This window comes from Monodelphis domestica, chromosome 1 (assembly GCF_027887165.1).
Source record: "Monodelphis domestica isolate mMonDom1 chromosome 1, mMonDom1.pri, whole genome shotgun sequence".
Taxonomy (NCBI): domain Eukaryota; kingdom Metazoa; phylum Chordata; class Mammalia; order Didelphimorphia; family Didelphidae; genus Monodelphis; species Monodelphis domestica.
Window position 1 is genome coordinate 170,661,271 of NC_077227.1, and position 17,991 is coordinate 170,679,261.

Consider the following 17,991-nt stretch of genomic DNA (forward strand, 5'->3'; position numbering starts at 1 on the left):
CTGCTCATGTACTTAAGTATTTTAATACATTAAGCATACAACCTTTCACTGTTAACATTTTCCAGACTTGAAACTTTAGAAAAACTGTGACTCCTCAGAATCCTACAATTTGCTCCTAGGAGGGATCTTAACAGTCTAAGCTTTTATATTTTATATTGAAGCTTAGAGAATTTCTTAAAGATTCTCCTCAAATTGCTGGTCAACAGATTTTCGACCTGTCCATTGCAGGACTTATGTGCCTGGAACGTATACTAATGGCCAGAACGAAGAGCTGGCAGGCAAGCAGACACTCGCTTTTCCTTCCCTTTCAGGTGTGGTGGGCTCCTCCCTCCCCCTCTCCCAGCTTCCACGTGTAATAACGGGTCCTAGACTGGAGCAAGAGGCCCGGTGCCCGCGCTGCACCGCCTCCGGGCGTGCAGGCTGGCACTCTGGCCGAGATGTTTACCAACTACGTGGCTAGACTTCCCCTTTCCCTCATCAGAGAATTACTACTGGTTAATTCCAACGCTCCCGCCCTGCGGCTACGCGCGGCGCCTACTGATTAAAAAAAAAAAAATCATTCAGATCTCCGTGCTTCACGCCGGGCTCACGCGACGTAGGTCAGACCGAGAATAGCCGTAAGGTCTGAGCGTGCGTCGAGGGAGGAAGGATACATGAGGAAAAGGCACTTTTACTCGTGGCACGTTAGCCTCGCGAGTCAGGGCTTCTCCCTTCCCCCCAGAAAGACCTACCCAGACCGATTTGCTCCGGAAGAACTTTGGGAGAGGTCGAGCTTCCCTAGCAACCCAGAGTGCGCGTCTAGCAACGCGTTGCAGGTACTGTTTTCTGGGTGAACTGCAGTTAAAAGATGCCGCCCCTGCAAATCCGGGACTACAGCTGGCAGCAGACTGAATCTACGGTGTACCTCTCTTTGCCACTCCGAGGCGTCCAGCCCAGGAACTCCGACATCTTCTGCACGGAAAATTACTTGAAGGTGGGCTCCATGCCTAATACCGGTGTCCTGTGATTGGATGGACGCTGGCAGGTGCAATATGGGGATTCAATTCTCTTTAGTTCTGATTTAGGTGAATCTAAGTGCAGATTAAGCCATCCACACCCCCCCCCCCCACACACACACACCCCGTAGCTAAATAGCATCAGATTCACGACTGAACGGGCTTCAAAGAGAAATAGGAATAAGCAAAACATGCCCAAAGATCAAAGATCTAGAACTGAAATGAACTCTCAGAGCCTTCTAATCCAACTTTCTAATTTTACAGATGAGGAAACTGAAGCCCAAAGAAGTTAAATGACTTGCCAAAGGTCACACAGTGAATGAACTCGAATTCAGCTCCTTGACCCTAGATCCTGGGCTTGGCCTTGTGTTCAAATATAGTCTCTATGTGACCCCAGTAAAATACTTAATTCCTATCCAAAATAATTTCCTCATCTGTAAAATGGGAATAATAATAGTGCCTATTTGACAGGGTTGTTGTGATAATCAAATAAGGTAATATTTGTAATAAATGGGTAGCATAGTGCCTGGCATATAGTAGGTGCTAGGTAAATTGTTCCTTCCCTCTCCTGTACTATTAGTCTTAGTCTTATACAGCCTGCAATAATTCAAAGTCTTTTTTTATCACATTCATTATTTTTGCTCTTCTCAGTGTTTATTTCTTTTAATAACTGATTTTAAACCACAAATTTACATTTATTTGTCTTTTTCCCCCCTTTTGGATAGGTCAGCTATCCTCCATTTTTATTTGAGGCATTTCTCTATGCTCCCATAGATGATATTAACAGCAAAGCCAAAATTGGAAATGATGCCATTGTCTTCACCTTGTATAAAAAAGAAATTGGAATGTGGGAGGCCCTTTCTTTGGCAAGTGGTAAGTCATTGGTTAAAAAATGGATCCTTCTTTACTCTTTTCCTGTTCCATTTTACTTCCTTTGTTGTTCTTGAAATTAACCACAGTACTTGCAGAGGAGATAAGTTTATGATCCTAGTTGATGCTTAAGGCATAAATCAGGCAATACTTCACCAGATGCCAGTTTCCCTGGCTTCCTACAAATCTCAGCTAAAGTTCTGCCCTCAGAAAGAAGTCTGTCCCAGGTCTCTTTAATATTAATGCCTTTCTTCCTAGACTACCCCCCAACTTATATATGTAATATATGTGTATAAAATATGTATAACATAGATATTTTTGTGCATAGTCATTGGTATTTCCCTATTGTGAGCTGTTTGAGAACCAGGACTGTTTTTGTTTGTTTGTTTGTTTGTTTGTTTGTTTTTACCTTTCTTTGTATCATCAGCACTTAGTACAGAGCCTGGTTCATGGTGCTTAGTAAATATTTGTTGATTGACTGACAGATGTCAGACATCATGTCCCCTTTTGGAGATGGATTATATTGTTCTCTATAACTAGAAGAATCATGACATTTTTATCTGAAAGAATTAAGGCCATTCCAAGTTATAATTTTTGTGTCATTTTAAGATTGGGATAAAGGGAACCTAAGGCTAGTAGACCAGTAGCATCCCTCTCTTTTTTAGACTCCTCCTTTGATCTCAGACTATTTAGCTTCTCTATGTGTTAATCTTATATATTTTCCTAGGCTACCTGACATAGACTTCAAGATCAACTAAATCAGTTAATCTTGGGTATTCAGATTTGGATAAATCCCTGCTCTTCTCTATACTATATTTGTATCCCTCAGATGAATCTATTTTTAAGTCTCGAAAGGATCTAATTAAATTTCCTTGGAGCTGAATTTTTCACCAAGATTTGGTATCTGGTTCAACAGAAAGAGGTCAGTTATCAATTCAAAGTTATCTGATATATTCAAGGATATAGTATATATCATATTTATTGCCAACATATTACTCTGAAAAACTACTCTCTGTCCACTGAATTCTTAACAAGAAGTAGAGTCATATCAGAGGACTATGGGGTTTTCCCACAACAGATTTCCTTGATAAATGGATTACACCTACCTGTTGGTATAGAATTTCCTTATGGACCAACTTCTATACTTTGCTTTTACTTCAGGTGTTTTTCCTAAGTGTAAGAAGAGATCCTCCTTCACCTTCTCCAACCAAAAAAATAAATAAAAAATAAAAAAAGAAATAAAGAAACTTCCAGGCATTATTTCTTTTTCATTTGACTTTTGACCTCTTGGTGACCCTATACAGATTTGGTTCCAACAGAGTCAATTAAAAAAAAAGAAATATGGCAAAAAAAAAAAGCTCCTTGATGTTCCTGATTATAGCATCAGATAATTCATGTCCATGCTTAGGCCATGACTCTTCAAGTGTTTATTTTAGAATCAAGTCAGCCAATACCTTCGTGTAGGTGGAGAGATCACTCACATCTTCCCCCCTTTTATTTTACATCTTCCCATTTTTGCTTTATCAAACTCATATTTTTAAAAAATTATTCTAGAGTGATTCAAAGGATCAGTTGGGGAGAAGAGGCAAGACCTTTAAAAATACTTATGGAGATAGAAGGATATCACAGTGAAGGATAAAGAGAGTTTAATAAATTAAAAAAATATTTTTTGAACAAAAGGATGAAGTAATCGCTGTACTTAAAAGAAGCCAGGATTAGGAAACTATTTGTAATCAGTTTAGCTAAGAACAATAGTGTTCTAAATGAATAATGTAAAGTGTTTAAAGGTCTTCCTGGTTCAACACAATGCAAAGAAAAACTACATTTGCCTTGGCATCAGAATTAGTTTATTAATGATGATACCAGACACAACTGGTTTTTATTATGTTCATTAAGTTGGGAGAAAGAATTTGTACAGTTGTGGTTTCAATGTGATTTTTTTACTTGGAAATAAAATTAAAATATGGAATTATAAACACAAATTGACAAATTATGCTTTAATCATTCTCATTTGGCATAAATCAACAATGTGATATGACAATCAAGAAAACTAATTAAATCTTGGGCTTCATTAAGAGAAATAGCATCACACAAAACTCATTCCATATCCCCCACTACCTGTTTCCTTATTCCTCTCCCCTCAGCCCACCTGTTTCAAAGTTCCAATCAAACACTACCTACCTTTTTCATTGTGGCCTTTGGGGTGCCTGCTCCATAGGCAACAAACTTGCTTTCATCTTAAATTTTTTCCTTTCCTACTCCTTCCATCTTCTAGTTATCCCTGAAATTTAGTTTCCCTCTAATGGCACAGATTCCCTGGCCACTCTTTCTAGCACTGACTATACTTTTATTCCTATCATTTGCCTATCTATTCATTTGCCAAGACAAGGAAGCAGGAATTGTTCTTAACTCCCTATTGCCATTTTCAGATTCTTCCCATATCACCTCTCTCTACCTTTCACTCAGTAACCTCTTCTTCTTTAAGGTTCATACATTCTATTTCTTCCACCTCATAAAAATCCCAGTAATTGTTGTTTGTAATCTCCAAGACACTCCTCTTCCTTCCTCAGTAAGTTTATACCTCAGCCTTTTTCTCTTCTCCAACTCCTGCCCTTACACTGGAGGACTTCAAAAATACATATTGATATTGAAACACCCTTGCCATTCATTTTCTCAATTTGCTCATTTCCCATAACCTCCTTCATTCCATTTCAGCCACACACAAAAACCTATACCCTTGGTGTTTGTTTGTGAAATTCAATTTCAAGAAATAAAATTCCTTTATCAAATCATAATCTATTGGATTTCCTCTTTTCCCACTGCCTTCCCATAACAAACTCCATTCTTTGTCTACATTATTACTTCCAAGTCCTTAACTCTTCAGTTATGTCCCAGGCTGTCATTCCCACACAAGCCATTCTTTCCTCCATTTTCCATCTTGATACTTGATGAACTAGTTCAATTCTATATTGTCCTCCCCTTTTTTAAACCTTTACCTTCTGTCAACATCAATTCTAAGATAGAAGAATGTCAAATCCTGTATTATTGAGGTTAAGTGACTTGCCCAGGGTCACATACCTTGGAAATGTCAGAAGCCAGATTTGAACCCAAGTCCTCCTGATTCCTGGCCTGACACTGTATTCACTGTACTACCTAGCTGCCCCTGCCCTCTTAAGTCCCTAGCCCCCTTATTGTATTTCCAGTTCTATTCTGCTAGAAAAAGGAAGAAGAGCTCCAAGCTTACCCAAATACACCTCCAAATAATGACCAAAAAAAAAATCTCAAAATGAATTTTGGAGCAACAGAACCAACAAAAGACAGGGTGAAATAGTTTTCTAGCCCAAGTCAGCATGGAAAGTCAGCAGTGGGGAATCCATCCCACTGGGTTATCAGGGGAGGGTCTTACAAGCTCTGGAGGAATCCAGGAGGATCTGGGCAAGTTCAGGTGAACAGCTTGTGGGGAGGGGATAGGAATCCAGCTCAATTGAGAGTATATACCATTTGGGCAAAACAAGTGCAGGCCTCCCCACAGGGGGATAGTATGGTCACTCTATATATCTCCACCCAAAGGCCTTTTGCTATTTCTCATTTCTATATGGTTCTAACTGCAGTATAGGCTACACCTGGTATAGACAAACAGGTTTCCTTCTTCTAAAAATCAAAAAAAGAACAGAGTCCAGAAAACCTTATATAGAGACTTTAAAGTATTTGGAAGCAAGCCCTGGATTCTGGTGAAAATAAAATCTTGATTTATAGTATAAGAATGCTGAGCACTTTGTGAAACCTAAGGTGGTCCAATGCCATTCAAAAATTCTGGTCATCTTTAGAATGGAAAGTAAAAACAAATCAGAAAACATTATCCTAATTTTGTAAAAGTTTCATATTAGCACTTGTATCAAGGGTAACTCTTTATTGCTATACCTCAGGAAATACATGATAAGTCTGTTAATATCAAGGGATAATGAACTTAAAAAAAAAAAGGATTCCTTAGTCTGGAAAGATAAAGATTGGCAAGGAATAAGATTGAAGTCTATAGAAACATAAAGATTATGGTTATGAGGAACACGATTTGGTTACCAAGTCCTTAAACCCTTAATATAATCCTTGAATCCTAAAAAGCAGAATAGTGTTAGGGCACAAAAAAAAAAAGAAAGACTTTATTCATAGAGTAGTTAGTGAATTTACAGAGACTTTTCACAAAGTATTCTAGCCCTCCCCAAATGGGTTCAATAAGAATTTATTTTCTCTAATTACATGTAAAAAGTTTCCAACATTTCCCTGGCCACAGATGGAATTTTTTATCATGAGTCCTTTGGGATTGTTTTGGACTATTGTATTCTTGAGAATAGTCAAGTTATTTCACAATTGTTTATTATGTAGTATTCCTGTCACTGTACAGTGTTTTCCTGATTCTGTTTATTTCACTGTGCTTCAGTTTTTGTAAGTCTATCCAGGTTTTTCTGAGTACCTCCTGCTTGTCATATCTTATAGCACAATAGAATTCCATTACAATCATATACTATAACTGATTCAGCCATTACCAAATTGATGGGTATCCCATCACTTTTCAGTTCTTTGCCCCCACAAAAAGAACTGCTTAAAATTTTTCTGTAAATGTAGGTCCTTCCCTTTTTTGTTTTTTATGCCTTTGGGATACAAATCTAGTAATAGTATTTCTGGATCAAAGAGAAGGTACTATTTTATAGCTCTTTGGGCATAGTCCAAATTGCTCTCTAGAATGATTGAATCATTCACAACTCTCCCAAATGTGTCTCAATTTTCCCACATCCCCTCCAAGTTTTGTTATTTTCCTTTTCTGTCATAATAGCCAATTTGATAGATATGGGGTGATACCTCAGAGTTTAAATTCTTATTTCTCTAATAGTGATTTAGAGCATTTTTCACATGATGGTAGAGAGCTTTCATTACTTTTGTCTGAGAACTGGCTGTTTATATCCTTGGCCCATTTATCAATTGGGGAATGATTTGTATTTTCAAGGCTCAGCAATGGACTTGCAGCTTAGGAAACTTGGAAAGGGTCAAGGATCCAGCCAGAAATTTTCCATACCAGCAGTGAACTTGATGTTCTGCCTCTACTTATTCTTGTATGTAAATTGATGTAAATCTCTAGAAGTTAGAGTCTGTAGCATTTGAGTCCAAGGGGTTGGAATTTGGTTTTTGTGTTTGAGAAGTGCTGGGATGGGAACTTGATCTATCTTATTTGACTATAAGATTAAGCCATCACATGACGGTACATTTCTAGATCATAAGAAGAAAACTTGGTGCAGATTTGGCATTGAATCTGCAAGTGCATATTCAACATATGTTAGGCTGAGGTTTCATGAGGGTCACCATAAGATTCTGTATGGAACTACATTGGTAAGTCATGATAGCCTAATAAATTAAGAATAAAGATGGCAGCTGGATGGTACAGTGGGTAGAGCTCTGGGCCCAGAATCAGAAGATTCATCTTTCTGAGTTCAAAGATAGCCTCAGACACTTACTAGCTATGTGACCCTGGTCAAGTTGCTTAACCTTTCAGTTGTCTATAAAATAAGCTGGAGAAGGAAGTAGCAAGTCATTCCAGTATTTTTGCCAAGAAAAACTTAAATGGGGTTATAGTAGTCAGACACACCTGAAAAGAAGTAAACAATTAGAGGAATGAGTATTTGGATTGTAGGGAGGGAAAATTAAATAATTTTTAAAGTATGGGCCACTATCTAGAGAGGGCAGGCTTGGATTTAGTGTCAAAGTAGTCAACATGAAAGCTGTGAATGGTTAAATTTTGGGGGTAGGAGTTTGAACAAAGTCAGGAGAGCAGTTTCTTAAACACAAAACACTGAGTTTATTATTAGGAAAGTACAGATAGTAAATAGAAAGTAGGAAAGTGAAAGTAATCTTATAATAGCTTATAATTATACCTACGATCCCAATCCTAACTAAAATTTTCTAAAACACCCTAAATCCATCTGCTTTCGAGGGCAGTGTCTTCTGCCAGGCCAGGTCCAGCCTACTTACCTACTCTGTCTAATAATTGTCCCACTATCTATCTACCTACCTACCCAAGCTAATCAATAATCAATAAGGCTGTTAAGGCCTTAAATCCATTCCTTAGTCTCCAACTGCCAGTTAGAAAAACTCCCAGTCCCAGAGAGAGCAAGCCAAACACTCCTCTCCCCAAGGGAACCAGAGACAAAAAGTCCCTTTCCAAATGCCTGCAACTTACTAACCAACTCTCAGCCACACTCTTCTGTCACCAACTGACAGCCTACATAGCAGGAGAGGGACTCTTATTCAGAAATCTTTTTGCCCCTTGCCTCTTAAAGAGAAAAAGGGAGAAATTAAGAAAAACTCTCTTAACAAGGCACTGCAGAAAAATCTTGGAGCAAGGTATTAGAAATATGGATAGTTGTAAACATTGATATATTATGCCAAATTTTTAAAATCTCTTCACAAAAAATAAAAACAACCACTGTGCTAAATAGCATTAGTATTAGCATCCACATTTTAAAGATGAGGAAACTAATACTCCTAGAAATAACACAATTTTTATCCAGGATCCCAACTTGAAACTAGGTATTTTCTAGTCCTCTTTTTATTATAACATGCTGTGTGTCTCCATACCAGGAAGGAAGGAAGAGATGCAAAAAGGAAAGTGAGAATACCTTAAATACATAGACTCCCTACTTCAACATTTTGGCTAAGCCTGACCCTGTACTTTTTTCATATGCTATTATCAATATTATGATTATTTTTATTATCATATACTATTCATTTGAGAATCCGTCCTTTAACTGTCAGTTCTCCAGTAGTTGTTTTTATAATAGCCTCATTCTCTTATCCTGGATAAAGATTCAGAGTAAATAAAGTCATGATTTAATTTTATTTTTAATCACCTTTGTGAAAATATCTATTTCTAATAATTAACTAACTCTGGCTTAATATAAATTCTATATGCCTATGTAGCTCAGTACCTCCTGTAACTTTAATTTATATATATTATCAAATGAAATAATATTGGTAAAGCCCTATATTATCATTAGCTGTTATTATTATTACCCTAGAGAGTTATTTAGGACACTAAGATAAGTAATTTGCCTGTATCATAAAATAATATATGTCAGAAGCAAGACTCTGGTCTTCCTAACTCCAGTTCTAATCCACTATCCACTATGCCAGGCTGCCCACTCTTCTGAGAAAATAAGAGATAACTTTAGTCTTAGTCAAGTAGTATTTATTTAAGTGCCTCCTACAGGCCTTTAAGCACTGTGCCAAGTGCTGGAAGAAAGGCAAAAGACAGTCCTTGCTCTCAAGGAGCTTATAAATGGAAGGAGAGACATGCAAACAATTATGTATAAACAAGTTATACACAGAATAAATTGGAGGTATCATTATTAATTTTTATAAAATTTAATTTATTATTTAAAATTAAATTTTTATTTAATTAATAATTAATAATATTAAGAAGCCACTGGCATTAGTGGGGGTTAAGGAAAGGCTTCTTGCAGAAGGTTTAGCTGTGATTTGAAGAAAGCCAGGGAAACTAGTAGGGGTTGGGAAAGGGGAAAGAGATGAAAGAGCATCTTAGTTCTCAGTATTTGAGTACATCAAGTCATCAACATATTCTGCCCTCCTCTGGAGAACTGAGTGGATTGTTCTTCCACACTAATCTTCCATACTAACCTCTTTTTCTTCTGTATGTAAATCTAGATTTTGTCACATCAAAAACTGGAACCAAGAAGATTGACATATTTAAAGGATTCCTGAGAAAGTGAGTTGGCACTCCACTGACTCTACTGTCTAGTGCCACCAAGGGTGAACTGGAATCACCATAGTCATAACTTGATATTGCCAAACATTTTTGGAGAACTAAGTCTCTAAGCCAATAGCTGAAGTTTTTCCCTTAGCAGAACAAGGAGTACTTTGGTAAAATAAAGGAGCATTGGCATTTATTTTTCTTTAAAACATTTGTGCTACAGCAAAATAATAATTTTTTCCCAATTTCTTGTTGCTATTTACATAGCCAATAGGACTCTATAAAGGAACATTTGAATTTCTCTTCAAAGCATAAGAAGATGAGATTTTCAAGACATCTCCTACTAGGTTAGACCAATGGAATAGCACATTGTAGTTGTATTTTCTGATGTTTGCTTCTAAAGGTTGACCAGTTGGTCATCAGTGAAAGATTAGAACTTTATGGGTCCCAGATATATTCAACTGTTATTCACATATCTCCCTGGGTCATTCAGAGAGGACTCTGATTAGAGGGCTTGGCCCTTTTTAGGGCTATTTATCCACTTTTGGCAGCCCCCCTTTACCCAGCTCTCACCTGTGGCTCCAAAAAGATGTGGCATAAACAAGCAGCCACACCCCAGTAATACCATCTCAGCAGAGAGCTTACCTAGGTTGAGAGTAACCAACAGACTTCAAACCCATCAGTGAATTAGGGAGGTGTCTACCCAAATCATGTGAAAACTTTCTCCCATGAAATGGGCAGATGAGAACAGTTTGTTCCAATGAGCTATGAAATTGATGGAAGCAGGTATTATGGAGCTCAGACATTGAAAATATCATCCACCACATTCTGGGCTATCTCCAGACATCTTAACTTTTGTCTTGCCTTTGGATTTTGATGACTAAAGAAGAGACAGTCTGATGACTTTATACAACTCTGCCTCACTTAAATCCAATTAATCCATGAGTCAAGATATCACCCTGTGATGTCATTCTCTTCAAAATAAAGGATGGACAGCCACCCATCTTCCCACCTATCTGGGACCATTCTTGTCAGTTCCAAATATTCATTACTATTTTAAGGAGGAAGCTCAGCACAATTTTTCTAAACTTTTCCTAGTAGCTACATTGATATTAGATTGCTTCATAATACATCACAATGCCCCATTCCTCTTCTCCCACATTCCTTTACAGCTTTCTTTTATATGTTATCTTCCTCTATTTGATTGAAAGCTCCTTGAAGGCAGGGACCATCTTTGTTTATATTTGTATCCCCAGCACCTAGCATGGTTGCTGGCACATAATAGGTACTTAATAAATTTTTTAAAATTATTTACACAATAACATATAAATATAGCTATTTATTTGTAAATATATTTATGTATAATTAACAACATATAAATAAAATAAACATTAACAATTGAATACAATTCTTTTTCAAAATAAAAGTAAAATGGTGGTCCTGTTTTAATAAGATTTCTCAACTTTCAGTTGACAAAGAGATGATGCAAAAAATAAGAGAAAAATCTGTCTTACAAGCACAAGAAAGAGCACAAGAACTGACCAAAGCAAAAGCTATTTCAAAACGAGAAAATGAACGATATGCTTTGAAGATAATGATGGAGGTAAGTTAAAAATGAATCAGAGTCCCTAAGTGAGATGCAACTGCATTAATTTCAACAAATATTTATCAAACAATTCTTATATGCAAGGCACTGGGGATACAAATATTAAAATGAGGCATTTTCTCTTGTTAAGAAATTAATACTCTACTAAATAACAGGAAACAAAGTGATTTAAGGAGGGAAATGGCACTAAAAATGAGATAAAGAATCAAGAAAAGCTTCTTAGAGTAAGTGGTACTTGAACTTTTCCTTGAAGAAAGATAAGGATTCCAAGTGAATGAAATGACAATTATAGAAAATGGCATATGTGAATTCATGGAGGCAAGAGATAGACTTTTGAGTTGGAGAATAATAGTCCAGTTTGTCTGGGATATGGGGGCATTAGGGGGAATAATAGGAAATCTAGAAAAATAGATGAGGCAGATAATGGAGAATCTTTAATGCTGTCTTGAGAAGTTTTCTATGAACAGCAGGGATCTGCTAAAGGTTCTTGACCACAAGCTACCTTGAAAGCTGTGTGGAAGATGGATTAGAGAAAGGGGAGATACTGGAAACAAGAAAGCCATTTGAGAGGTGGAAGATGATGTGGACTTGAATTATTTGAATGAGAAAAGAGAATGAATGCAAAAGAAATATAGATAGAATCAAGACGATTTAACAAATGATTAAGTGTAGGATATAGTGAGAAAAGAGTTAAAAATAACTGGAGTCATAAACCTGGGTGACTGAGAGAAAGGTTGTATCCCAACAGAGAGTGATATTCGGAAGAAGAGCAGGTTTAGTGAGGAAGATACTGAATTATGTTTTGGATAATGTTGTGTTTGGGTTGCTAATGGGACATTTAGCTGAGAGCCAGCAGTCAATCAATCATGTGGGATATAAGTTTAACAGCGAGATTAGGGTTGATATATAGATTTGGGAATTTATTCGCATTAAAATGATTATTAAATTCATGAGATCAGTTGATATCATCATGGGAGAAAGTATAGATTTAGAGAATTGAGAATTGGGCCTATGATTGATTCTTGAGTTATAATTAAGAGTGGAAGATACATCTAACAAAGTCCATATAAGTTCTGTAAAAGAGAATGAGGAAGGAACATTAATGAAAAAACTAGAAGAGAGCAGTGTCATTAAAGCCAAAAGAAGGGGCAGCAAGGTGGCTCAGTGCATAGAGAGCTGGGCCCAGAAACAGTAGGTCCTGGGTTCAAATTTGACCTCAGATACTTACTAGCTAAGTGATTCCAGGCAAGTCCCTTAACCCTAGTTGCCTAGCCCTTACTCCTCTTTGCCTTGGAACTGACACTCACATCAATACTTAGAAGGTAAGGGATCATTTTTAAATACACACAAGAGGTGGGGAAGATATGGTTAATGGTGTCAAAAACTTCAGAGGTCCAGGAGGATGAGGAATGGGGGGGAAGGGTCATCAGATTTAGTAGTTAAGCAATTAAATTAACCTTTGAGAGAATAGATTTGATGGTGTGATAGGGCAATCAGTCAGATTTCAAGGGGTTGGGTATGCTGATAAATATTTAACAACTGGCTATCTATGGAGGAAATGGATGCATGATATACTTTTAAGTTTAATCTTTATTATCAACATTTCATCATCATTTTCTTAAGTCTAGAAATCAGCAAAACAATAAATCAAGCCCGAATCTACAACATTTTCTGATTTCCAAAGTGTAAATATTAATTTTGAATATTTAAAAATCATCACTTTTATAGGGCTGGCTTCTAATAAACCCTTGACAAAGTACTAAGAAAAATAAAAAGGGAAATATAGAAAATCAGAAGTGGAAAGGACCTGAAAGTATATTCAGATATGTATCCCATTTTTAACATCTCTGAGAATTGATTTTTCTAGTCTTTGTGTTTAAAGATCTCCTTCCAAGATCTAATTGTTAGAACTTTTTTTTTCTTTATATGAATTTAAAATCTGCTTTGCTGTAACTTACTGCTTTTGCTTTCTGGAGATAAGCAGAACCAATCTAATCCCTCTTCCATGTTAAAGCTCTTCAGATACTTAGGTCCTCCTCAAATCTTTTCTCTAGGCTAACTATCTGTTTCCTTCAACTGATTCTTGTATGTCTCCTACCATGATTTCCAGTTTTCTCACCCTCCTGTTTTCTGGATGTTATACAGCTTTTAAATGCTTTTCCTAAAATGTAACACCCAAATTTAGGCACGTTACTGGAGATGTGGTCTTAGCAGGACAGAGTACAGCAGGACTGTGATATGCCTTGTTTTCTATAATATTTCCATAATCTCATTAATGCGGGTTCTCTGATGGTCTGGCTTATTATTGATCTACACCTCATTCTGTGCAACTCAATATTCTCTTCCCACAAATCCTCTGAAGGAGGTACACTGAACTTGCTGGTAGGAGTGAACTTCTACATATCTGAACATTGCACACATACCAATGGAACAGGGAGGGTTATTCTTTATTCTTGCTACATGAATGACTTGCCCTCTTTGTTATATGTCTCTTTGATAATATCCTTTATACCAGGGGTCCTCAAACGTTTTACACAGGGGGGGCCAGTTCACTGTCCCTCAGGCTGTTGGAGGGCCAGACTATTAAAAAAAACTATGAACAAATCTGTATACCGCTGTCTGGGATAGCAGAGGCTGCATCACTGGCTGTGATGGGCCTGTCACATCTTGCATAGGCCCATCACCGCCACCACTATACCGGGCAGCAGTATACACAGTGCAGAATCCCCTTTCCCAGATTGCTGTTCACAGTGCTAACATCTTCCATTGTACACCACATAATCCTTTGCGTGGTGCCTTGTTCTCGTTCAGTTACTCTCAGAACAAGGAGCCATGCAAAGGATTATGTCACTGGAAGTAGTACTGTACGTGCGTACGTGCGTGAGCAACGGCGCGCTTTGTGGCACTGCCACATACGGTGCTCCTCTCACTGACCACCAATGAAAGAGGTGCCTCTTCTGGAAGTGCAGTGGGGACCAGATTAATGGCCTCAGGGGGCCACAGTTTGGGAACCCCTGCTTTATACCTTTTGTTTCTATCAAATTTTTTTTCCATGATACGATCTTTTATTACCCACCATGTGTCTCTCCATTGCCCATTGCATGACCCACAACTTTAATTGTTCAGAGACTATAGTAGTCCATAAATATTTAGTTGTTAATAGCAATGTTCATTTTCACAAAGATAATACTGCTTCCTTGTGAGTTCTGATCCCAATTCCTTGTCTATCCACTGTGGCTTTCCAAGACATCTGAATAGATGTTCATTCAACTACATATTTGGAAAAGTTGATATTTTTCACCTCGTGTGAGCATGTGTTTTTTTCTCTAAGGTGATAGTTAGACTGCACTCTTTGGAATGATTGTAGATTTCATTTAAGAGGCAGCTCTATAGTGTTCTGGGACTGGATGTATAGTCTGTATATCTCATTTATAAAAATAGGCATCTAAACATCTCACTGTAGGGAATCCCTTTTCAAGTCAAATTTTGTTTCTGGACAGTCTTTATGATGATGGCAAACACTTTGGGGGAGCATTCATCTCCTTGGTGTACATCTCACTTTCTATTAATAATCAGAAGATCATCAAAGTTATCTGATATTAAAATTTTCAAGGAATTGTAAATAAGTTTAATACTTTCAAGACAGTTTTTAGAAAAAAAAGTTGCATTTCTATTGAAGTAAAATTTTTAAATCTACAAAATGATTACAGTCAGATCTAGTATTTTTTGCATTTTTGAGTCATTTATTTGACTATGAAGATTGCTATTTAGGAATTATCAGTAATTAGGATTTTTTGCACCTGGGGGAAGGTGGGGGGGAGGAGGGACCAGAATAGGGAAAGCTCACCTATACTGGAGTTGCAGGGGTGGAGGAAGTAAGTGTTGGAACAATGCTGTCTGTTATTATTTTGATCTGCTGCAACGTGTCATCTGCAAAATCTTGCTTCATTCTTTTTCACAACTTCTTCACATATGTGTGTGTAAATAAAGATTTTATAAATATGGGACAGGAGCCATAGGGTTTGTAGTTAATATTCTCAATGGTCTTTTTCAGTAACAATGTGTGTGGATTTTTGTAACCTTTTTTCAGATAACATTTAGAACTGATACATCAACACTTTCAAATTGTCACCTCCTGCATAGATCTACTCTCTGTATACTTGGTCTAGTTCAGTTTCTCTTCTCACTGTTGTTTTCTTTAGTGCCATTTCTATTTTCTCATATAGGACATTGCTGACTATAATTAGAGTCCAAACATGGTACCTTTACTGTTAATAATGGAGAAAGTAATTTCTTTTTTTTTCCAATATATTTTATTTGATCATTTCCAAGCATTATTCGTTAAAGACATAGATCATTTTCTTTTCCTCTCCCCCACCCCCCATAGCCGACGCGTAAGTCCACTGGGCATTAGATGTTTTCTTGATTTGAACCCATTGCTTTGTTGATAGTATTTGCATTAGAGTGTTCATTTAGAGTCTCTCCTCTGTCATGACCCCTCAACCTCTGTATTCAGGCAGTTGCTTTTCCTCGGTGTTTCCACTCCCATAGTTTATCCTTTGCTTATGAATGGTGTTTTTTTCTCCTGGATCCCTGCAAGTTGTTCAGGGACATTACACCGCCACTAATGGAGAAGTCCATTACGTTCGATTATACCACAGTGTATTAGTCTCTGTGTACAATGTTCTCCTGGTTCTGCTCCTCTCGCTCTGCATCACTTCCTGGAGGTTGTTCCAGTCTCCATAGAACTCCTCCACTTTATTATTCCTTTTAGCACAATAGTATTCCATCACCAACATATACCACAATTTGCTCAGCCATTCCCCAATTGATGGGCATCCCCTTGTTTTCCAGTTTTTGGCCACCACAAAGAGCGCAGCTATGAATATTTTTGTACAAGTCTTTTTGTCCATTATCTCTTTGGGGTACAGACCCAGCAATGCTATGGCTGGGTCAAAGGGTAGATATTCTTTTGTCGCCCTTTGGGCATAGTTCCAAATTGCCCTCCAGAATGGTTGGATCAGTTCACAACTCCACCAGCAATGAATTAATGTTCCTACTTCACCACATCCCCTCCAGCATTCATTACTTTCCTTTGCTGTTATGTTAGCCAATCTGCTAGGTGTGAGGTGATACTTCAGAGTTGTTTTGATTTGCATCTCTCTGATTATAAGAGATTTAGAACACTTCTTCATGTGCTTGTTAATAGTTTTGATTTCTTTATCTGAGAACTGCCTATCCATTTCCCTTGCCCATTTATCAATTGGAGAATGGCTTGATTTTTTGTACAATTGATTTAGCTCATTATAAATATGAGTAATTAAACCTTTGTCAGAGGTTTCTATGAAGATTTTTTCCCAATTTGTTGTTTCCCTTCTGATTTTAGTTACATTGGTTTTGTTTGTACAAAAGCTTTTTAGTTTGATGTAGTCAAAATTATTTATTTTACATTTTGTGATTCTTTCTATATCTTGCTTGGTTTTAAAGCCTTTCCCCTCCCAAAGGTCTGACATGTATACTATTCTGTGTTTACCCAATTTACTTATGGTTTCCTTCTTTATGTTTAAGTCACTCACCCATTTTGAATTTATCTTGGTGTAGGGTGTGAGGTATTGATCTATTCCTAGTCTCTCCCACACTGTCTTCCAATTTTCCCAGCAGTTTTTATCGAATAGTGGATTTTTGTCCCAAAAGCTGGGATCTTTGGGTTTATCGTATACTGTCTTGCTGAGGTCGCTTTCCCCCAGTCTATTCCACTGATCTTCCTTTCTGTTTCTTAGCCAGTACCAAATTGTTTTGATGACTGCTGCTTTGTAATATAGTTTTAGGTCAGGGACTGCAAGGCCCCCATCATATGTGTTTTTTTTCATTATTTCCCTGGATATCCTTGATCTTTTGTTATTCCAAATGAACTTTGTTATGGTTTTTTCTAAATCAGTGAAGAAGTATTTTGGTAGTTCAATGGGTATGGCACTAAATAGATAAATAAGTTTGGGTAGGATGGTCATTTTTATTATATTGGCTCGTCCTATCCATGAGCAGTTAATGTTTTTCCATTTGCTCAAGTCTAGTTTTAGTTGTGTGGCGAGTGTTTTGTAGTTGTGTTCATATAGTTCCTGTGTTTGTCTTGGGAGGTAGATTCCTAGGTATTTTATTTTGTCTAAGGTGATTTTGAATGGGATTTCTCTTTCTAGTTCTTGCTGCTGAGCTGTGTTGGAGATATATAGAAAAGCTGATGACTTGTGTGGGTTTATTTTGTATCCTGCAACTTTGCTAAAGTTGTTGATTATTTCAATTAGCTTTTTGGTTGAATCTCTAGGATTCTTTAAGTAGACCATCATGTCATCTGCAAAGAGTGATAACTTGGTCTCCTCCTTGCCTATTTTGATGCCTTCAATTTCTTTTTCTTCTCTAATTGCTACTGCTAGTGTTTCTAGTACAATGTCAAATAATAGAGGTGATAATGGGCATCCTTGTTTCACTCCTGATCTTATTGGGAATGCATCTAGTTTATCCCCATTGCAAATGATATTAGCTGATGGTTTTAGATATATACTGTTTATTTTTTTTAGGAATAACCCTTCTATTCCTATGCTTTCTAGTGTTTTTATTAGGAATGGGTGTTGTATTTTATCAAAGGCTTTTTCTGCATCTATTGAGATAATCATGTGGTTCTTGTTGGTTTGCTTGTTGATGTGGTCAATTATGTGGGTGGTTTTCCTAATATTGAACCAGCCTTGCATCCCTGGTATGAATCCTACTTG

At 37.2% G+C, this 17,991-nt stretch overlaps 1 protein-coding gene across 6 annotated transcripts in view; it reads left to right on the forward strand.

Annotated features, from left to right (window-relative positions):
• Positions 1 to 567: 567 nt before the first annotated feature.
• The window catches only part of DNAAF4 (dynein axonemal assembly factor 4), a 76,379-nt gene continuing 58,955 nt past the window's right edge, over positions 568 to 17,991 (forward strand). For 2 of the 6 annotated variants that reach the window (XM_007479699.3, XM_001378142.4), the window contains exons 1-3: positions 568 to 973; positions 1,721 to 1,868; positions 11,091 to 11,224. In XM_007479699.3, coding sequence (XP_007479761.2) covers positions 848 to 973; positions 1,721 to 1,868; positions 11,091 to 11,224 — 408 coding nt within the window. In that variant the 5' untranslated portion in view covers positions 568 to 847. Of the gene's footprint in view, positions 1,025 to 1,720; positions 1,869 to 9,888; positions 9,969 to 11,090; positions 11,225 to 17,991 lie in introns of all 6 variants that reach the window. The other 4 variants (XM_007479703.3, XM_007479701.3, XM_016428096.2 and 1 more) reach the window with 4 other exon arrangements.